The sequence below is a fragment of the Aquarana catesbeiana genome, linkage group LG07, assembly GCF_042186555.1.
Source record: "Aquarana catesbeiana isolate 2022-GZ linkage group LG07, ASM4218655v1, whole genome shotgun sequence".
NCBI classification, from domain to species: domain Eukaryota; kingdom Metazoa; phylum Chordata; class Amphibia; order Anura; family Ranidae; genus Aquarana; species Aquarana catesbeiana.
Window position 1 is genome coordinate 187,321,989 of NC_133330.1, and position 23,529 is coordinate 187,345,517.

General features: G+C 43.4%; 1 protein-coding gene across 4 annotated transcripts in view; it reads left to right on the top strand.

The window, feature by feature from the left end:
• Window positions 1-23,529, top strand: part of LOC141103381 (coagulation factor XIII B chain-like) — a gene marked incomplete in the record, with an annotated part of 968,440 nt that overhangs the window by 353,107 nt on the left and 591,804 nt on the right. For all 4 annotated transcript variants that reach the window (XM_073592895.1, XM_073592894.1, XM_073592896.1 and 1 more), the window contains 1 exon segment: window positions 14,621-14,797. In XM_073592895.1, coding sequence (XP_073448996.1) covers window positions 14,621-14,797 — 177 coding nt within the window.

The following is a 23,529-nucleotide window of genomic DNA, read 5'->3' on the forward strand; positions in this document are numbered from 1 at the left end:
GTGCTCGGTTAACTGTCCTTTACAAATGAGTGGTTTAATCTTCTGTTTCTCCTTGTGACATTTCCACCAATAAAAGTGACAATTCCACCACCACCTGTATTAACCACTCACCAGATGCTGGTAAGTATGCGCCTTTGGTTCATTAGAAGGGATAACCACTCCACTTTAACCATTCTCCTTTCTGATGACGCAAAGTCATATGCGTAGAGGCTACTGGGAAACCTAATATGTCGTTACGCTATTTCGGCTGGGCGAGAACGAGGCGCGGAACGCAAACTGGGTGAAAAACGAGGCTTGCACCGCACGCCGGACGGAAAAACACACGAGATTCCATTACCCATAAAACAACCGCTGGAAAAGCTTGGTGCCGGGCTATGGGCACCCCAAAAATTTGAGTGCACAGTCTCCCTTAGTCTTTTATATTTCTTTTATCCTTAATATTAAATAAAAACATCCATTACATATTGCGCAATGATCGCTGTTTATTTCTTATGAGGATGGATATGGTTTGCCTGTGATAATTGGGGCCAGCAAGGGGAACAGTTAAAGTGGAGTGGTTATCCCTTCTAATGAACCAAAGGCGCATTCTTACCAGCATCTGGTGAGTGGTTAATACAGGTGGTGGTGGAATTGTCACTTTTATTGGTGGAAATGTCACAAGGAGAAACAGAAGATTAAACCACTCATTTGTTAAAGAGGAGTTCCACCCAGGGGGGCCGTCAAAAAAAAAAAAAAAAAAAATTAAAAGTCAGCAGCTACAAATACTGCAGCTGCTGACTTTTAATTGGACACTTACCTGTCCCTGGGTCCAGCGATGCGGGGGATCGAAGCCTCGCTCGCGCCCCCCCCCCTCTGCTCGTCGGCGCCGGCATTTCAACTGTGGGCGCCGGGATGTGGCTTCACAGCCTGGCACCCACTGCGCATGCGCGAGCGGCGCTGCGCGCCGTGATTGGCTGCTCGATCACCTGGGACCTGTAATGGGTCCCAGATGATTGACAGGAGGGAGGGAGCAGAGCGGAGCCCTTCCTGTGCCGAGGGGGAAGTGATGTCACCAGCCCAGGCACAGGAAGGGGCAGACTACGAGGGACCACCTAGCAACAGGCATTTAGAGGTAAGTGAAGAAAAAAAATATTCAAATTTTTTTTGTTTTTAGAATATTTGAGGTATTTTTGTTTTTTTTGGGTGGAACCCCACTTTAAGGACAGTTCACAGAGCACTTTTGTCAATATTGGCACATGACATTAATTGGACACTGTAGTACCTTATATTTATATAAAGTTCGAAATTTGTATAAGGTTTATGATAACTGTGGCATTTGGCACATTGTAGATGTAGATGTAGAGGTTGTAGATTTGATATAGTATTGAAGTAGAGACATTTTGGGCACATATAAATAAATTTGAATTAGTTGTGCATTCAATTTAAAATAGTAAGGTGGTGCAGACAGCAATATATATTTTTTGTTATTTGCATCACTTATATTGGTGTCTTTTGATTGGTGTATTTAATTTTATAATAACAAGGTGGCACAGGCAATAATATATATCTTTCGTAATGAGGGAGGACTATGATGGCAAAAATGGTCCGTACACCCGACCCAATTTGCGGAAGGACCAAATAATGTCCTCAGTTGTCACCACTCTGTGGCAGCAATATGGAGTACGACGGGCTAAAGACCAATTGAGAAAGCGCTGGTCCGACCTAAAAACGAGGGAGCCAGATCCGTACTTGTCGTGTGTTCTTATTAAGATACTTAACTTGCATGCTGATCCATATGCTTTTCATTTATACTGTTGTACTGTATGCGATCGTTCGTAAATATCGTTCTTTTGAAAATACATATGATTTCAACTAAATGTTCGTTTGCCAACAAATACAATGGTACAGGGTTCTACCTACATTTTGTTTTTGATAATTTGTCTTATTAAAAGAAGTTTAGAATATTGTTGTGTAGATGTTTTTGAAACTAGAATACAACAATATCCTAAACTTCTTTTAATAAGACAAATTATCAAAAACAAAATGTAGGTAGAACCCTGTACCATTGTATTTGTTGGCAAACGAACAACATTTAGTTGAAATCATATGTATTTTCAAAAGAAAGATATTTACGAACGATCGCATACAGTACAACAGTATAAATGAAAAGCATATGGATCAGCATGCAAGTTAAGTATCTTAATAAGAACACACGACAAGTACCTACTTTTTTTAAGCACCTTCTTGATTCTGCGATACTGATCTGGCTCCCTCGTTTTTAGGTCGGACCAGCGCTTTCTCAAATGGTCTTTAGCCCGTCGTACCCCAAATTGCTGCTACAGAGTGGTGACAACTGAGGACATTATTTGGTCCTTCCGCAAATTGGGTCGGGTGTACGGACCATTTTTGCCATCATAGTCCTCCCTCCTCAAGATGTCCACCATCTCCACCATTTCTTCAAAGGCCATGTTGGTGGCCTTAAATCTCCTCCTGGATCTGGATGTTTGGGGCTCCGGGCTTTCCTCCGCGCTAGTTCCTGATAATGTCTCCGCCATCTTTATCTATATACTCCCACTGCACAACGAAGAGAGAAGGGGCGGGGAAAATTTGTCATAAAGAACGTCAGGGGCGGGCGACGCAGGCGGAGCATGACACATGCGCAGTGTATATAAAGCTAGTGCGCTGGCCTACGTATGTCCGAACGGAAGTAGCGAACGTCATAAACAAAGGTAAGATTTAAACCTGTGTGTTCTGTGTGTGTGTTCTGTGTGCCCTATATTGGGATAAAGATAATACTGTGAGTTTGGACTGACATTACTGTTTTTCTCTTGTGTATTGTCTTTCAGAAAAAATGAATCCCTTTGAGGAGGATTTTTTGAGTCATTTTATTGACTTATATCAAGCTAACCAAAACCTGTGGGAGGTCAAGCACCCCTTGTATTTCAATAAGCAAGCAAGGCAGGCAACACTGGGGATACTTCTGGAGTTTGTAAAGAATCGAGTCCCCCAGGCAGACATTAGGTTAGTGGACAATAAAATTGGGATCTTGCGGAATATGTACAAGAAGATGCAGGAGTCCCTCAAATCAGGAGCAGCAGCAGATAATGTTAATGTCCCCAAGCTGTGGTACTACCCAAAACTGCATTTTCTGGATGACCAGACAGAAGCGAGGCAATCGCTTTCGACCCTTCCCTCCACCCTTCCATCCACCCTAGCTGATACGTCCCAGGAAGAACCGGGCCCTTTCATCCTTGAAGAAGTGGATGCGCCCAGCGGGAGCCAGGTTTTTTTGGAATTATTGATTGTCCGAATATTAATGATGTAAACTAAAATGTTTGAATTGCTTTCAAATCAATTTCCTCACAAAAATTATTATGTATACATATCACTAGACAGTAGTGGCCAAAAATGTTGTTCAAATATTGGTTAACAGCTAGAAAAATGGTGGGGTCAAAATGATAGCCTTTTCTTTTTGTTTAAAATTCAATTTGCAAGTCATGAGCTGAAAATTGTGTGTGATTGATGAAGCAAAAAATACAACTATGTCCCTTTTTTTATACACAGGATGAACTTAGCCAGGAGGAGGCCCTGCCCAGTGGTAGAGAGGAGGAGGCCCTGCTCAGTGGTAGAGAGGAGGAGGCTGTGCCCAGTGGCAGGCAGGAGGTGGCTGGGCCCAGTAGGAGCCTCACAGAATGCCAGGTGCCTCCCCTCCGCCTTCCCAACAATAGGCCTAGGAAGATGACCAGAACAGAGGAGCAATCACTTGCCCTCATTCGGGAAGCCACCCAAATCCTCAGTAACCCCCCCCCCCCAATGCTGAAGAGGCCTATGGTACATATTTGGCCACCAGTTTGATGGAACTGGAGAAGGACCAACGCCTCCTCTGTGAGGGGCTTTTTTCAAAGGCCCTTGAGAAGAGGTTGAGGGGCCAGCTTACTAAAACCAGCCATATTTATGATGAAGCCCCTACTCCTCCTCCTGCCAGAAGTACACCACCAGAGGCACAGCCTCCAAGGAAGGCTGCAGAGAAGCGTGGAGGGAAGGCTGCAGGGCAGCGTGGAGGGAAGGCTCTACGGAAGAGTTGAAAGCAATTGCCTGGCTTCAGTCTGGTCTGACAGAAGACCCAGATTGTGCTCCCTATATTATATGGACACCGCAAGATCCCAATTTTGTTTTCCAATGACTTGATGTGTGCCCTGGGGGACAAAAGATTCCAAAAGTGTCTCCAGTGTTGCCTTCCTCTTTATTTTGTTAACCAGAATAAATGGCTATTTTCTTTACAAAAAATAATTTACTATGTGTTTTTTTTCAAAAAGGACAGTTTGTGTGTGAGTAGGCAGGTACATGTCTAAAATGGGGGTTATTTACAAAAGGCAAATTCATTTCGCAATACAAGTGCAAACTACAAGTGCAAAGTGCACTTGAAATTGCATTGCATGTGCACTTGTTGGAAGTGCAGTCCTTGTAAATCTGAGGGGAAGATCTGAAATGAGGGGAAGCTCTGCTGATTTTATCATCCAATCATGTGCAAGCTAAAATGCTGTTTTTTTTAGTTTCCTTGCATGTGCCCCTCGGATCAGCAGCGACTGCACTTCAGTGCAACTTCAAATGAACTTTGCACTTGTAGTGCTAAATGAATTTGCCTTTTGTAAATAACCCCCCTATGTCAAATTAACAAGGGACACCAACCTTGTTAAGGTTCATAAAAAATACAAGATAATAATATTATTGTGGTAACTTGAAAATCCAAAAAAAAATGAAAATTGAAATCACTAGAATTTTTTTTAACTTTTACCAAATTGGAAAATCTATATTGTTGAAATATAAAATTATAAAAGATGAGTCTAAAAAAGAACTGTAAACATTATTTATGGAGAACTGGCTTTTAAAAACTAGAATATTAGTCATGACATGAGGATAAATAATGAAGAAAGAAGTTTGTGAGAAGTCTGTGTGAATATAAGCAGCAAAACAACTTCATTCTTCTAGCATTATAAAGAAAAAAAGAATGCGCTGCATTAAAAGATCACAGAATTAGCAGCGTGAGGAATGTGCTAGCTTCAATACGAAGGCTAGATTTACCAGACCGAGCGCTTCAGTCTTGTACTTGCTTCAGAGCATGCGTCATTTTTGGTCCGTCGTACTAGCACACAGACGAACGGTTTGCACGCTAGAATGCCGAGTTCGTCGGACGGGTTTGAAATATGTTTAATTTCTAGGTCCGTCGGACTTTTGGGAAAAAAAAAGTCCGCTGGAGCCCACAAACGTTTGAATTGTCCGGTGTCCAGTCGGCGGGACCAAGTCTGCTGGAAGGTCCGCTCGTGTGTACGCGGCATAACAGCTACTAGCAATAATCACATGTAAAATCTGGCAGGCTGGTTGTACCAAAGTTGATTGATCGATCAACTTGGGTACATTCAGCACTCCCATACCTGGTCCAGATCTCTGAACTGTCTATGGCCGTCTTGAGTTAAATTGGTTGTAAAGGCAGGAGTTTTTTTTCATCTTGATGCATTCTATGCATTAGGGTAAAAAGCCTTCTGTGTGTAGATAGGCCCCCCAGCACTCCTAATACTTACCTGAGCCCCATCTCTATCCAGCAATGTCCACGTGTGCCTCAGCCATCTGTGACTCTCCCTCCTGATTGGCTGAGACACAGCAGCGATGCCATTGGCTTCCGCTGCTGTCAATCAAAGTCAGCCATATAGAAGAGAGAGGGGGCAGAGCTGAACCAGGGCTCCTACTCTGAATGGACACACGGAGCTGCAGATCGGCTCGGGTGCCTCCATAGCAAGCTGCTTGCTATGAAGGCATTCGACAGGAGGGAGGGGCCAGAGGAGCCAAAAAGGGACCCAAGAAGAGAAGGATCTGGGCTGCTCTGTGCAAAACCACTACACAGGGCAGGTAAGTATTTTTATAGAAAAAAAAAAACAAGACCTTACAATCACTTTAAGAATAAGTACAGACATTTTATACTGTAATATTTCTTGATTAAGATATTAATATGGGAAAGAATTTTGTATTAGATATACTGTACATATATTGGTATAATGTATGTATTTGATTTAAATGATAAATAAGTTACAAAGTTGGTAAGGTTGAATATAAGTTATTAAAGCTTCTGTCAGTTGAGTTGCAGACACTTGGAATGCCTCTCCTACAACTCTGTAGAGACATTTTAAGGTAAAAGGGATGGGGGAGGACTTTTCTGTAACAAGCTAGCTACTTGCTGTAATTTAGATTTTATGTATTCAGTCAGCCCCCCCTGCTACATTAGAACTGGGAGTGGTTGAACAGAAGCCCGCATTTACTGGAACTAAAGACTGGTTTTAGAATGACCTCTTGAGGGGCCACTACTTACTACCAGGGATGGGCGAACGGTTCGGCCTGAGCATAAGTTCGGACCGCACTTTGGTTGCTCGGATATTATGCGAACACCGAACAATATGCGGCGTTGGGGGCAAATTTGAAAGCCGCAGGAACACCGTTAGTCTATGGGACACTAACATGAAAAATCAAAAGTGCTCATTTTAAAGGCTTATATGCAAGTTATTGTCATAAAAAGTGTTTGGGGACCCATCCCCCTCTGACGCCACGGGGAAGCCATGGGAAAGTCCCTGTGGTGTCAGAGGGGGCGGGTAACCCGGGTACGTCACCAGGTGGCCCCGCCCTCAGTTATATAAGAACTGTGAAAGGCGATGAAGCGTCACACGGCGGGTGCCTCCCATGGAGGCGGATCGGTGGCAGAATTTTTTTTTTCTTTTTCGGTCCGTCGGCGGAGCGAGCTAAGAAGATGAATGGACATCGTGGGACTTTTTTTTTTTTTTTTTTTTTAATTTTTAATAAAGGACTTGTCCCAAGCTGTGTTTTTTTTTTTTTTTTTCTTTTTTTTTTGTGAAATGGTAGGGGTACATTTGCACCCCGTTACCATTTTACACAGGGGGGGAGGCCAAGATCTGGGGGTCCCCTTGTTAAAGGGGGCTTCCAGATTCCGATAAGCCACCCGCAGACCCCCACAACCAGTGGGCAAGGGTTGTGGGGATGAGGCCCTTGTCCCCATCAACATGGGGACAAGGTGCTTTGGAGGGCTACCCCAAAGCACCCTCCCCATGTTGAGGGCATGTGGCCTGGTATGGGTTCGGAGGGGAGGGGGAGGTCCCCCCTCTTTTCCCGTGGCCTGCCATGTTGCGTGCTCGGATAAGGGTCTGGTATGGATTGGGGGGGGACCCCTACGCCATTTCTTTTTAATTTTGGCGCAGAGTTCCCCTTAAAATCCATACCAGACCTGAAGGGTATGGTATGAATTTGGGGGGTACTCCTACACCATTTTTAAAAAAAAATTGGCACAGGGTTCCCCTTAATTTCCATATCAGACCCCAAGGGCCTGGTATGGATTTTAGGGGGACCCCCACGCAATTTTTTTTTAATGTAGGTTCTGGGTTCCCTTTAATATTCATACCAGACCCAAAGGACCTGGTAATGGACTGGGGGGGATCCCATGCTCTTTTTTTCCTTGTCAAAAGAAGTTTATTGAGTATACAATATTATAAAGATACATAAAGTAAGTTTACAAGGATCTATAAAGTAAGCTCATTGTTTTACAGTAGGGTTTATATAGGCAAATATCATGAAATTTCAAATATTAAACATTGGGTTCATGTAAACCTAAATTAAAGATATATATCATTTCCTTAGTTACTTTTGTAGGTATTTAAATGATTTATACCTACTATACATATTGTTTACAGGTTGAGTGGATATAGGTCAAATAAATTCTGATAATGAGCTTTAATCGTAAGGTGGAGAAAAGGAAAGAGAAAGAAGAAAAAGGTAGAAAGGCAGAGGTATGGTCCACAAGGTTGTCCCGCTAGTCAGTTTATTATTCTTTTTAGTTCTCTTTGAAGCCTTGGAATGGGTGTCTCTGTAAGTCATTTAATCTGTCACCATGGCAACAGGACAGAGTCATTGAAATTTGACAGGAACTGTTGTTTTATCCAAGGATGCCAAAGTTTTTCAAATTTTGGAATTTGATTTTGATCAATGGCTACCATCTTAGCATGGGACATTGTATTATTCATTCTGTGAATTGTTTCTGCTAGTACCAATGTAGGAGATTTCCACCATGCTCTTTTTTTCAATGATTTTTATCTATATTGCCAAGACCCGACAATTCGTTACAGCCGCGATCAGTTTTAAATGACAGTTTTTCCTTTGTCATTTTGGTGTGGTACTGTTCTAAACACGGGCACAATATTTAAAGGAATATTTAATTTTTATTGTTATTGTGATACATGTCCCCAGGACCCAGGTCCCCAAACACTTTTTATGCCAATAACTTGCATATAAGACTTTAAAATGAGCACTTTTGATTATTCATGTTTGTGTCCCATAGACTTTAACAGTGTTCATGTGTTCTGCCAAATTTTTTGTCTGTTTGCATGTTCTGCTGCGAACCGAACAGGAGGGTGTTCGGCTCATCCCTACTTACTACACTCACTGGAGCAAATGGTCTAACAAAAAAAGTATATACATTTAACATACATTCAAGCAAACACCTTTTTATTTTTAAATTTATTTTAAGCTATATTCCTTTTTATTGTATTTTAATCCATTATTTTTGTATTGCTTCTGTATCTATGTGTGATCAAATAAAGTCACACTATTTTTTTATCTTACTGGCTATTAAAAACAATGTATTATCTATAATCACCTAGGACACTGAAAATATGAAAGGTATCTAAATATTTTACAACAGGACAGTTAGAAGAGATAAAAGTAAACTGGGATGGAATGGGTGTCAGACAGATGGGGAGGGCTGCCGATAGGGGGGTACAACTGGCCCTTCTGTAGGGGGCCCGGGCCCTTCTCTTTGACAGGGGTGCCCAGCCAGCTGGCAGCTTCCAGTTTTTTAATGCTCTAAGAGCTTTTTTTTCAGCTGGAACCTTCGGCGCTGGCTCCTTGCATTGCCACTCACTAGTCACTTACAGACACAGAAGCGCGGCTTCTGTGTTTTATAGGTGACAGATCTCGGTGGCACACTCAACTCTCCCTGCATTTACAACAGAGGAGAGGGTGGGATGTGGAGGGGATGGGGCGGGCCACTCAGCTCTAACCTTGAGCACGCAGTATCGCAAGAAGCCTGCGCCGGCAGCCTGACCTCCCGTAAGTTTCAGTCAATTATTTTCTGTGGGGAAGAGCAGCGCTGTGTACTAGACATGAAGGAGAGGTCTGTACTGGTAAAGGAGGAGAGAGGCACTCTGCACTGGGGGGGGGGGGGGGGGCAGAAATGTAGGGGAACACGGCTTGGTATGATTTAAGAGGAGGGCTATTTGCTCAGTGTCCCTCCTGTCCCTGGCCAGCCAGACTGCATGCTCAGAAAATATTCTGGTTTGGATTTTAGAGGAAGACCCAATGCTAGCATTTTTTTTTTTCGTTTTTTTCCTTGCCTGGGGTCCCCCCAAAATCCATAACAGACCCTTCTCTTAAACAGCCAGGAAAATGGTATTTTCAGAAGGAGGCCATAAGTGGTAGTCCTCCTTTTTAAATTTTTTTGACAGGTTTCTATTGATATTGGTACTAATTAAAAAGATATAGGCCCCTTTCACACGGGCTTTTCGATCAGGTCCGCCTGTCAGTTTTTCAGGTGGACCTGATCAGAAGCTCCATTCACCCCTATGGGGCAGCAGATGTCAGCAGTGACATGTCTGCTGACACCCCCTGCTATCCGATCCAATATTGTCCGCCAAAGCCAGACGGATGATGACCCTATTTTCCATCCGTCTGGCGGAGCGGTTGAAAACGGGCAGGTGGTACGTTTTCATCCGATCTCCCATAGATGAGAACAGGACTCTTGACAGGTCTATCTCTGCACAGTGAGTGGAGATGGACCTGTCAGCCGCCTCAGCGGGGATTAGAAGATCGATCGCCCGCTGAGCAAGCGAAGTCCGTCAAACGGACAAGCCCGTGTGAAAGGACCCATAGTGATATAGAAAAAAACAATTACAAAAGCAAGGCAAGTCAATTTTTGGTTACTACAGCTGCTTACATTTACTTTTTCTTTGCTTTTAGACCTCATGCACACTGGATGTTTTTACAGTTGCTCCTAGTGGGTTTTTTTTTTTTTTTTCTGCCTCTAAACTTCCATGCATGTTAGCCTATAGGGTTAATTTACTAAAACTGAAGAGTGCAAACTGGGCAGCCATCAAAAATTTTTGGGCCCCTTACACAGCTTTAGGCCTGGGCCCCCCCGAGCCTGACCTCCAACATTCCCCAGGGCTTGCCCATGGGCCATCCCACCGAATCCACACACCAGTCACCTCACCTGTACGCACTCAGCCTCCTCAGTCCTGTATATACAGTATGTCAGCCCCCCCTCAATCCTCGATATATGCCAGGCCCCCTCACACCTGTATATATGTCAGCCCACCCTCCCACACCTGTATATATGCTAGCCCCCCCACACCTGTATATATGTCAGCCCCATCACACCTGTATATATACAAGCCCCACCCCCCTCACACCTGTGTATTGGTCAGCCCCTCCTCACTCCTGTATATATGTCAGCCCCTCCTCACTCCTGTATATATGTCAGCCCCTCCTCACTCCTGTATATATGTCAGCCCCTCCTCACTCCTGTATATACGTCAGCCCCTCCTCACTCCTGTATATATGTCAGCCCCTTTCTCACTCCTGTATATATGTCAGCCCCCCTCACTTCTGTATATATGTTAGCCCCCCCCCTCACACCTGCATATATGTCAGCTCCCTCTCACTCCTGTCTAGCCTCACACATACACAAATCTGTAAACACACAAGCCTCTGGCCCCTCCCTGTACACAAACAGCCCCCTCCCTTTCCTTCACAGCCCCTACTTGTAAAGGAAATCTTCCTATCTAGTCCCAGCTCGTTTTCACAAAGCTGACATGTTGCTGACACAGGAGCACAGTACAGGCAACTCACACAATGGGTGCATATGCACATAGTAGCCAGAGGTGGCAGTAGAGCTCGATGTCTAAGCTCAATGACACACAGAGCAGCAGAAGCTGCAAGATCATTTCTATAGTGCACAACATGGCTCCCCTTCACCTGTCCTGCCTTCTTCTGGCCTGGGTGGGCCCCTTACAGTTGTATCGGCTGTACCCCCCTGATAGCAGCCCTGAGTGCAAAATCTGGTGCAGCTCTGCATAGAAACCAATCAGTTTCCAGGTTTTATTGCCAAAACCCAATTAAACAAGCTGACCAGCTTCTGCACCAGATTCTGAGTGCACCAGGTTCAGTTAATCCCCCCCATGTGTCCATGCACACATACTTTACTAAACTTTACTAATTTACTCAGAATCTGGGGCAGCTGTGTATGGTAGCCAATCAGCTTCTAACTTCAACTTGTTCAGTTAAGATTTGACAATAAAGCCTGGGAGCTGATTGGTTTCTATGCAGAGCTGCCCCAGATTTTGCACTATTCCATTTTAGTAAATAACCCCCATAGGCTTTTAGCAGTATTTACTTGTAGGAGAGTTTAAAGGTAGGAAAAAACACCCACTCCATCCAAAAGCAGCAGAGTTTGAGCAGAAAAACACTTGATGTTACTAAAAGCTGCTAAACGTGCGTAAAAACGCACCTAGTCGCTATTCACTTGAGCATTAATTTCAATGGCCAGAATAAATTATTTATTTTGGCCAATCAAATGAATTACTGCCCAAGAACTTGATGCCTGTAAAAGACCCAAAAAGCTTTAGACACTTTTAAAAGCATCAAGCATTTTTTCTGCAAAAACACAGCTGAGGAGTTAAATAAACGTCCTGTGTGCATTAGGCCTTATGCTACATGTTTCCCATGGGAGCTATGTGAAGGCATGTGTAAGCTCTAAATTGGTATTGTATGTTTACACAGGGCTGAGGACTCTTTCCTTCCCTCCATGTAACAGCACTGGATACTTCAGCAGCCAATTGCCAAGCTGTTGTTGTAGGCAGGCCCGGCGCAAGCTTAAGGCAGCCCAGGCGGCCACCTGAGGGTGCCAGCAGAGGAGGGGCGGTAAAATCCAGTCCCCAGTCACTTTCTGCGCCCATACTGACTGATCATAATGGGAATCTGTCCTTTGACACGGGTCACTGTAGTGCCTCCTATGCCACCTACATAGCATCTGTGCAGTCAACCCCTGACGAGCACCCCCCCGCCCCCATACAAAGTACTGTAGTCACTGTGCTCTGGTCCAGCCTGGCAGTACTAGGGGGGAGGGAGCTGCTCTGCTTCCTGACACAAGGGTTATTTTAGTTTCGTTGTCAGTGGCTTTTGATATGCGGGACCAAACTCCTGACACCGGGACTCTGCTTTGCACTGTCTGCCAGTGCCAACACCAGCTGGACTGCCTCAGGGGACACCTAAAAAATTAGTGTTAGGTACCACAGATACCAGGGTTCCTTGACAAGGCTCTGTGGCTTACACATGCATTTGCAGATGTGTGCAGACATGCTTTTAACGCATACTGTTAGACAGGTTATTTGGTTGTCTGCGGGCTGATGGTAAGTTAAGCTTGGTCTTTCCCTTGGATTTATCCTTGGCCTTGTTTGTAACTGCCTCAGCCTCCCATCTCTATCAGGGGCTGTACTGAGGGTGACCTGGGGTGAGTCCCTGTGTTCAGTGGGCTGTGTGCTGGAGGATGGAACATGGTAACCCCAGCATTCCTTTACATGGGCTCTGGGCTGTCCCTGCTCTAGGAGATGTTTTTTTGGCTTGATAGATTGCATAGGATACACAACTCCTGTCCTTTTCTGTACCTCAATAGTCCATCTACAGATGCGATGTATAGTGAGATGTACTATAAAGCCTCTTTCACACGCTCGGCCCATTCGGATCCGCCTGTCTGGTTTTCAGGTGGATCCGAGCGGGCCACCTATCAACTTCTATGGACAGGCGGATATCAGCAGAGATGTGTCCGCTGACACCCACCTGCCATCCATCTGACAAGATCCTCTGAAAACAGATGGATGGCAATACCTTCGCTATTCCGTCCAGTTGATTGGATGAAAACGAACAGGCGGTCCATTTTCATCCGATCTCCCCATAGAGGAGAGCAGGACTCTGACAGGACCATGTCTGTACAGTGAGCGGAGACAGACCTGTCACCCAACTGCTCAGCGGAGATCAGCGGAGCGATCCACCTCTGAGAAAAACTGAGTCCGCTGAGTGGATTGGCTCTGTGTGAACCCAGCCTTAGGCCCTTTTCACATGGACAGACTCTGGCTCAAATCCACCTGTTTAGTGAGGAATCCCTCCACTGATCTCCATTGAGCAGGCAGATGACAGGCCCGTGTCCTCTCTGCTATTTAGAACGGACATGGACATAGCTTGCTCTCCTCTATGGGAGGTTGGTTGTAAACGGACCTCCTGTCCATTTACATCCGACTTTCACTCGATCCAATCCACTAGACGAATGGGGAATGGATCCCAATCCATTTTTAGCAGACCAGATTGGATGCAGGCAAGTGTAAATGGACACATGTCCATTTACATCCGCCTCTCTATAGAAAATGGTTGGATAATTCAATCGGGTTCACCTGAAAAACAGACAGGCAGGCTCAATCAGAACGTCTGTGGGAAAGGGACCATAAAGCGGTAGTAAACCGCGGCAGTTTATAAAAATAAAAAAAAACCTGCAAGACAATGGCATAATGTCTTGCTCTGTCCCCGTGAAATACTTACTTTAGAACGAAGCAATCCAGCAGGGCGCTGTCATCACTGACAGGACTTCCATCTCCACCCGGTCTTCCTTCCGGGTTTGCGTGCTCCGGCTGTATGAGCGGCTAAGCTGCAATGACATCATGCACACACATGCGCCCTCGGTTCCGGCACAAAGCTTTGAAGGTCCGGAACAGTATTTCAGACCTTCAGAGCGCATGCACCAGTCATGTCACCAGCTGCATGCAGGGTGAATAGCTCTTAAACCGTGCAGGTTTAGGAGATATTCATTTTACCTACAGGTAAGTCTTATGATAGGCTTACCTGTAGGTAAAAATCACAAAGCGAGCTTTACTACCTCCTTAAAGGTAAACCTTGTACATTGCAATGTGTACAACACAGTATCATATTACACATCAATCAGAACACTTTTGGGGCTTTAAAGTAAAACTAACGGCAAAAAAGAAGGGTTACAACCCCTGTCATCTTTCTTTCGGGGGGGGGGGGGACGCAAAATGCACATTCGCCTGCGTAGACAAAAATCCTTGCTCCGGCCCTGGTTGCAGGCTCCCAAATATTTAGAAGTAAAGGGTACACTTTCCTGGGCACTTCTTGGGCTCTGTGTTATCATACATGGTAAAAGCACAGATTTACTTTACATTTTATACCTTTTATATAAACTTTTAATGAACTTTAGTTGCATGTGAGAACAGTTGTAAATGCCTGTTATAAACACATATTTGTGAGGTTCTAATTGCTGTTACGTTTGTACCTACAGTGATTAATAACAATGTTTCTTATCTTTATACTTACATATGAACTCTACAGACACCTAGATGAAGAATACAATTCTGCTTTATTGTAATCTATGTGAACGGTGTAATGCCTTGTCCTTGCATTATTGTGATAACATATGAATAAAAATAGGTGTAATCACATACATTGTGTTTATTTTCTTCATTTTCAGAATCTTGCCAAAAACCAAACCTGGTTAATGGAGAATATATAACAAAAGAGGATGTATTTGACGTTGGCGCGTACTTCATATATAAATGTAAGGAAGGATTTATCAGTAGTGATAACAAAGTTGAAGGCATAAGTGAGTGCGGTAATGATGGATGGCAGCCTAAACCAGAATGTAAAGGTATCTTTTATTCATTCTATTAAGTTTATAAAAATGTACCGCTTTATTTCCTGTGGATTACAGTGACTGGCTACTCCAGGAACTTTGTAGAGGACTTTGCAGATGTACTGTGCAACTACCATTCTCGCTTAGGTGAGAATTTATATCTCCTCCTTTCTGAAACCTCCTGGAATATGTACATCATATTTATATCCCAGGAGGCTGTAGGAGCCAGGAACACACCGCAATCATGGTCAGAGCTGGGGAAGGGGCCATCTGCCTGAACCTGGAAGAGGCAGCCATATTCCTGATGACATCAAAGAAAAAGATGGCGGGACCTGAGCTATGGCACCTAAGCAGTGAATCACAGCAGAACAATGCTGGATTTGCTGGGCAGGTGACTGTGTGAATCAAAGGAAACCCGGCATAACAGGTAAATGGGGTAATAAAAAAAAAAAAACAGGAGAGAAATGAGGTTCCAATATAATTTTCAGCTGAAACTGAGTTTTATCACAGAAAATTAACAAATACATTTGCATCCCTAAAATGGTAGTCAGTTTGAGTGTATGTACATACACACACAAACACATACACTAGAATTTTTTATGTTTTTTAAAAACCATAAACAATGTTTTGAATTTCAGGAAAGGTTACATAGAAAAGTGTTACGTTTTAGTTACTATACGATGTTATAACTTATGCAATGTTATCTACTTAAGCTCTAGAAAAGTTTACCCCCTTCATGACCAGGTCATTTTTTGCTATTCAGCACTGTGCTACTTTACCAGGCAATTGCACGGACATGCAACCCTGTGCCTAAATTAAATTTATATAATTTTTTCACACAAATAGAGCTTTTTTTTGGTGGTCTTTGATCAGCACTGGGGTTTTTATTTTTTATTATATAAATGTAAAAAGAGCATTTTGAAAAAAAGATGAAGACAAGTGAGCGTGTCGTGACACGTAGGGAGTGGCTGGAGTGAGACGTACACCAGGAAGAACAAGTGAGAGGGCGCTGAGAACGCCACACAGTCTTTTATCCATTTGCTTTTAACACTTTACCTTATTGTAGTCCAATTTTAAACACTTTATTAAACATCCCCCCATTGTTCAAACTTATTACACTAGTGGAGGCCTTTTCTTTCTCTCCCCCCCCCCCCCCCCCCCCCTACGGTTGTGGTAATATTGAGCCCTTTATAGGAGACACTGGCGGAGGATATTAAAGGAGAAATTCACAGAGGACCTCACTGACAACATTCATCAAAGATTACATCGATACACCTGTACTCATAGATGCCATGTTTTAACAGCTTGAAGGTGAGAGTTCTGTGAGACTACATCCAGGAGACATTACATGGAGTTTCTATAGGCAACATACTGAATTTCATTATTCATCAGTCACCCACTAGAACATCTGCCCTATCTTATTCCCTTAGCAGGGACCTCTGAGAGTGGTTGACCTCACCCTATGGACTTACCATTTTCATTCATATATATTTTCTTCATCACATTAATTTTTATTTATTCATTCATTCACTTTGTGATTTACTTGCATTGCTATTGTGATTTATGTGCACTGTTAACTGTCACTTTATCACTCATTTATTCACCATCCATTTGGTTATTTCATCAGGAATTGATTGCATTCAATTTTAGGGTCATGTCTTTAGATGATACATCACATAGTGACACGTTCACCATTATACGTGTCTTTTATATATTCATTTGACTCCTTAGTTGTAATTATACTTCTTTTAGAATTTTATTCCTCATCACTAGATTTTTGCGCGAAATCATTTTCTATTTACTTTTTCTCTGAGTTGTTGTGAACACTTTAGATTTTGCTGCAATTATCTATCATCTCATTTTCACTTTGGTGTTTCACTAGCTTGATAGCACAAAGGACACCCACCATTTTATCAGTGACAGTGGACAGCCCTGCCTTGTGCCGTTTTGTATGTTTACGATATTTGACAAAGAGCCGTTTATTTTAAGTCTAGCCATGGGGTTCTTATATAGTGGGGTTCTTATATAGTGAAGATATCCAAGTCGTCATGTGCGGTCCCAAGCCGATAAACCAACAAGTCTCCAGCATAAAGTCCCTTGCTACTCGATCAAAGGCCTTCTACGCGTCCGTTCACAGGAGGAGGCCTTCGATTTTTTTGCGTGTTGGTGGCATAGATCAGGTCCAAGGACTTGGTGACTTTGTCCTTGGCCTTTCTGCCCGGCATAAATCCAGCCTGGTCTGGTCCAATCAGGCCATGAAGTGGTGGTTTCAACCTATTGGCAATAATTTTCGCCATGAGCTTGACATCTAAATTTAACAAGGAGATTGGTCTGTAGCTGGCACAGTGTAACGGATCTTTGTTTGGCTTTGGGATGACCGCATTGAAGGCCGCCAGAATATTCAGTGGGTACTGTTCTCGTTGTTAATGAATTTAGTGCTTCCATAAGGGGTTTTATTAGTAAGTCAAGAAATGTCTTATAGTATATGGCACTGAAACCATCTGGGCCTGGGCTTTTGCCTGTCTTTAGGTCCTTAATGGCAAGTCTGATTTCTGAAGAGTCTATGAGTTTCTCAAATTGTGAGATGTCATCTGATGCAAGTGTGGAGAGATTGGAGTCTTAAGTATTCCTTTATGGCTCGTAACCTATTGTCTTGGGTGTCTACTGGTTTGTGTTGATTCGGCAGGTTGTAAAAACTAGTATAAAAGTTGTGAAAATGTTGTACTATTCTATCTGTGGTTCTGTCAATCTTACATGCCTTATTCTGAATGCCCAATATATTGTGATTGGAGTTTGGGTCCCTTAAGGCCCTTGCTAGTATTTTACCAGTTTTGTCACCAGAAACCGTTTCATTTTGCCATCTAGGATCTGCCTAAGTGCTTTTCTGGTTTCCAGTAAGGCCATTGCCGAGTGTGCGTTAGGGACTGTATAGGGTTTCTAGAGAGAATTTTATCAGTTAACTATTATTTTTTTTTCTTTCTCTCTTTTCCGGTGGGTTCCCATTTTAATTAACTCCCCTCTAGTGGAACATCTGTGTGCCTCTCAAACCATCATTGGGTCTGCATCAGGGATCATGTTGTGTTGAAATAATTCAGTTAGTGGTCAAGTTAACTTAGGCAACAGGACTGGGTCTGTTAATAGTGAAGAATTTAATCTCCACGTATTAGGTTTGGCGGGAGGGGCCATCAAACTTGGGGTGATAGAGACGGGAGCATGATCAGGTATAGATTGAATCCCTATATTGGCTTCTGATGTCACACGAAGGTCCCTCTGCGATATGAATAGATAAAATCATGGAAAAATCGGGCGTGAAACCATATAAATATGTATATGAATATGAAATCACCCAGTCCTGCGTGATTGCACCATATATACCAGCACATATACCATAAATATGACACCAAAACAGTCCAGCATAAGTGATGAAATTAGATCTAAAAACATATAGATTTGTTCAATTCTTCTGTATATGTAGTGACTCCAACACCGTGTCTTGCTAAAGTGCAGCGTGCTTAATTCTTGTTAAACAAAAGTGCTTCACCCGAAGTGTCATAAAAATCCGCTCTTCTCTGAGAACGAGGCTTGGGGCGCTTGATACAGGAGTTTACACTTCCATTCCCAGCTTAGATGCACACCGTGCTTTCCATTTTATACACCGAATGACGAACCAGCCTCTGCCTCATCCCCCAGCTGTGCTGCTATCTGCTGTACTTTACATTGGCATGTAAGTGCTTTTTTATTAAAACAGTATTACACTATATTGCCTCTCTGTGGCTCGTTTATGGAGGAGCCAGTTTTCACAGATCTAAAGATAAGGAGCGTTGGATTTACACTTCAGAGTGTAATACTTTGTGGAACTATCTTTTTGATGAATTACCATTCACCATCCATGATTGAATGAATTTTGATCGATATTGGAAACGGTCGATTGGAGCTATCTGGCTTGGAGGATCCCAGCTAGCAGAGGAAAGTTTTTTTCCCTCTATTATATACCTGGTGATCACTTTGTGGCCAGAGGTATCTGGTGAGCAGATTTATATGACACTTCAGGTGAAGCACTTTTGTTTAACAAGAATTAAGCACCCTGCACTTTAGCAAGACACGGTGTTGGAGTCACTACATATACAGAAGAATTGAACTAATCTATATGTTTTTAGATATAATTTCATCACTTATGCTGGACTGTTTTGGTGTCATATTTATGGTATATGTGCTGGTATATATGGTTCACTCATGCAGGACTGGGTGATTTCATATTCATATACATATTTATATGGTTTTGCGCCCAATTTTTCAATTATTTTATGTTTTATTCGTTTTCACTCATTTTTGGTGCGGCATTACATTATTGGTTGCTTTGTATTTTTGGCGCCGTTGCTCATTTTATATTTTTCAGATATGAATAGATCATCAATCCTAGAATCACGATTGTGTGGGATTGAGTAAAAAGTGAAGTCTTTGTCTTCCGGGTGAAGGAAGCGCCAAGAGTCAATCGGATGCAGTGAGTTTAGTAGAGATTTGATTCTTTTTAGAATGTTGTATGCAATATGAGTTTTGCCTGAGGAAGTGTCGACTAGGGGGTTCAGAGGGATATTTAAATCCCCGCCCAAGAGCAAACGCCCTGTGCTAAAGCCTTCTAGTTCTTTTATTAGGCATTGGCAACATGTTAGGTAGGAAGAATTCGGGAAATACATTCGCCAGAGTAATAGGAACTCCGCAACACTTCCCTTTTAAGGAAAATAAATCTCCCCCCTGGGTCTATTAGCTTGTCAGTTCGAAAGAGGCGTTTCTGCCACCAGAATAGATACCCCTTTAGATTTAGAGGTGTCGTTGGTGGCGTGGTGTGCCTCAGTGAAGTAGGAGTCGGTAAGCCTTGGTACATGGTTCGTCTTAAAGTGTGTTTCTTGTAAGAAAACAAATCTGGGCCTACCTTTTTTAAGTTTCCTTAGAAGGGTTGAGCGCTTCTCGGGAATGTTCAAACCTTTAACATTGTGGGAGATCACCGTGGGGTTGCATCCCAAGGAAGAGTAAGCCATGGTTCAGAGACAGACAGTAACCTATACCTGTAAATACAACTCAGTAGATTTTGGTTAGTCAAATATGACACTGGTAGAACTTATCAGTGAGACAAGGGGGTGGGGTAGGAAGGGGGAAGAGAAATGGGTGAAGTCAGAGAGTGAGAACAGTGATAGAAGAGAAGAAAAAGGGTTCAAACACCTCTTGAGCAGTTCTACCTTCCCATTATGTTTAATTTAGTGCGCGAAACTGGAGTCAATAGGCCCCACCAGGGTACACTTTGCGGGGTAGAGGGAGGCACCCGCGGAAATTGACAGCACCAACTAGGACAATTAGAGGTAAATAGTATGAACTATCTATATGTGTGAAGGATAATGGGCCGTGACCCAGACAATCGATGGATTAGGTGCCTGAGAGTCTTCTCTACACCTCTGATGTTTTAACTATAGCAGAACCTCCAAGTTGTAATTGGGAAGGGGGGACTTTTTGCCCCCATCCCAATTACCATGGAATAGTAAAAGCACAAGTAATCAAAATAACTGTTCAAAACACACTGTGAATAACTTGTAAAAGAACAATAATGGGTAAGTGGGTAAAGTGTGGGGGGTGTGGAAAGCCGGGGAAGCAGGACAGAGAACCAGGCCTGGTTACATATCAGTTCCTCCTAGTTAAGCACAGGTCTGTGTGCGACAGACCTCTAAGGTAAGGGTGAGATCATGTCCGGTTGAAGTAACCTCTTATATTTTCCTCTGTATCCTGTGCATAGATCCTCCACAAATCAGAAAGCGTCCCATCTATTTTTAAAGACAGGTTGGCTGGATTGTACGGGTATGTTAAAACCAATTGAAACTAGAGAGGTGCTCAGGCCTCTGAAGGTGGGATGATGGATAGGAAGTTCACATAGTGGGACCTGATGCGCACAGCAGTGTGTTAGTCCGAAAAAAAATGGAGAAAAAAAGAAAAATGGAAACAAAAGAAAAAAAAAAACAGAAAAGCCCAACTATCTCACCGGAGTTGGAGGTATTAGGTGCACATGATGATTTGCTGATGTGACAGAGAGAAATAAGTGCACAGGCTTTTTGTCAGACCACATTGGCGGCATTAACAGTACAATTCACCCACAAACCTGTGTAAACATGATCTATTACATTACTAGTTGTCATTACTGGGACGAACTGGATAGTAGTTGAAACTTTCATGGTCAGGCTTCCTCTAGGACCCTAGAGGAGTGTGCTTTGTTGAGCAGGGTTCCTGCCAGTGCGCCACCCTGTTGGGTCTGTTTCGGCTTCTTGGGAGGGCGTTTCTCCAGTGTAGTAAGGGGGGGAATGTGGCGGGCTCCATTCAAGGGGTGGAAGGATAAACTCCTGGTACCACTCAGGGAGCTCAATCTGGCCCAATTGAAGTGAGTTACAGAACTCAGGTAGGTCATCTGGAGTGCATAATGAATGCTGCCTGCCATTGTAGGTTACCAGGAGGGTGAAGGGGAAGGGCCAGGTGTATTGCAGATCCTTCTCCCGTAGTTTATCCAAAAGCCCTGCGATTTTTCAGTGTTATCTGGGAAAGGTCCTGAAAGAGCATGATAGTCTCTCCATTGAAGATAATCTGCTCATTTCTGCATGCTTTGTGCATAATGTCCTCTTTGGGGCTGAAGTTTTGCAAGCAGCAGATGTCACGTGGGGGCAGAGTATCTGATCCCCTTGCTCTGTAAGCTCTAACAAACTCAATGTCTGTGTCCTCTGGCCTCTCAAGGAAACTGTTAAAGACCCTCTGTAAAACTGGTGGTATTTGTTCAGTGTCCACAGATTCTGGTATTCCCTGAACTCTAATATTGTTACGCCTGCCCCTATTGTCCAGATCTTCCAAGTGTCTGTTCATATTTATGAAATGGTGAGCATGTGTGGATGTCACTCTTTCCAGTCTGTGTATGGCCTTCTCCCTGTGTTTCCTGGCCGTTTCAGCAGAGGCCATCTTTTCTGTTAGGACCAACAGATTAGTTTTGCGGTCCGTGATTGCAGCAGAAAACAAGGTTTTAATGTCAGCTGCAAATCCTAACATGTCAGCGTATGTGAGGGGGAGATCAGTGTGGGCATTTCTCCTATCGCTTTCCTCTGTGGCTGACTGGGAGTCCTCGCTGTAATCCTCCTCTGCGTGTACTGGTGCCATCTTGCCTCCTGCCGTGTCTCCCAGAGCAGAGGCCTGGTTTTTGAAGATATTGGAGATGTTTCTCCCCGTGTAGGCGGCTAAAGAGTGGCGGGAATGAGTGTGTGGTGTATGGCGGTTCTGCCTGTTCATTATCGGGTGTCTGCGGTGCAAAGAGACGGGTTAAGGCCACGGGTCTGTCAGAGCGCCTCTGTTATGCTGCCATCTCCGCTGTGTGCCAAGCCACGCCCCCATTATCAGCTATCTTACAAGAAGCGTAAAGAAAATGTTAATGGATGAAACAGCAGTCCCCTCTCCATTGTCTATATTGGAGATTGCTGTTAAAGATCAAATTAATTTCCTTTAGCATACATGTCTGTGCATGACAGCTATTAAATGGGAAGTCACTTAGCAATTGAATGAGACTAATGCTAGATACACATAATCAGTTTCTATTTTGTTCAACCAAGCGGGCTGTTTTTTGGGCATGTCCCTTTGACATAAGCTGGATATTCTGTCAGACAGGCTGCCGTACACAAGGGCTGAATGTCAGCCTGTTTCTGTTAAACCAGCTGATACTGGCTGATATTCGGCCTCTGCGTACGGGGCTTTATCCTCTTTTCAGAGGTCCTGATACATAGTTACATTGTTAGTCTGGTTGAAAAAAGATACAAGTCCACCCAGTCAAACCAATGACACAGATCAGAGATTTTATCAACATGGACGTTTGGCCCATATTGCTAGGAATTGTCCGTTTAATAGGACCAGGCCTTAGCAATGCACACCTTTAGACTAAACATTCATGTGGCAGAGGTGCAAGATACAGTATGTTTATCTAGCCCCTAACTTGGAACTAAGGCCCCTTTCACATGGGTGACTAGAATTGAGCTTTTAGCTGCGGACAGATGAAGTTATCTACCGCAGCTAAATGCACACAATGCTTTCCTATGGCCCCATTCACACACTGCATTTAGCGATGGTTTCACTACATGCGGTTTTGTGCAGATAGACCCAATAGAAAAAATAAAGTTCCTGCATCCAGGAACTATTTAGCGCAGCTATCTGCACATAACTGCAGGTAATCGCAGTGTACTATTTCTCCTGCAGATAGCAGCGGCAACAAGGAAAGTAAAACAGGAAGCACGTCAGAAATGGCATGAATGTTCCAAACGCAGCTAAACACAGCCACATGTAAAGGCAGCTATTCGCAATGTACAACTGCAAGTGAACACTGTGCCAGGATTCTCTGAATTTCAAAATAAAAAAAAACACGCTTTTAACAGCGGCAGAACAGCTGCCCATGTGAAAAAAGCCTAAAGCAACTGCTTATCTGGTAGCGACCACAGTAATAAATGGTAAGCTACTGTGCTGTTTGATAGATATGGATATAAGGTTGCTACTATGGATTATTCCTTTTATCAACCCCATTATAATCAGTCTAAAGATGGCTACACAATATACACTTTTTACTTGTACAATTTTCTTTTAGATTTACCAAAATCATATATTATTATGAGGTCAAAGAAACACTTTTAATTTGAATGCAATCAGGCAGGCCCTTGCACTACATAGAAGTTGATTGCCTGTATGCA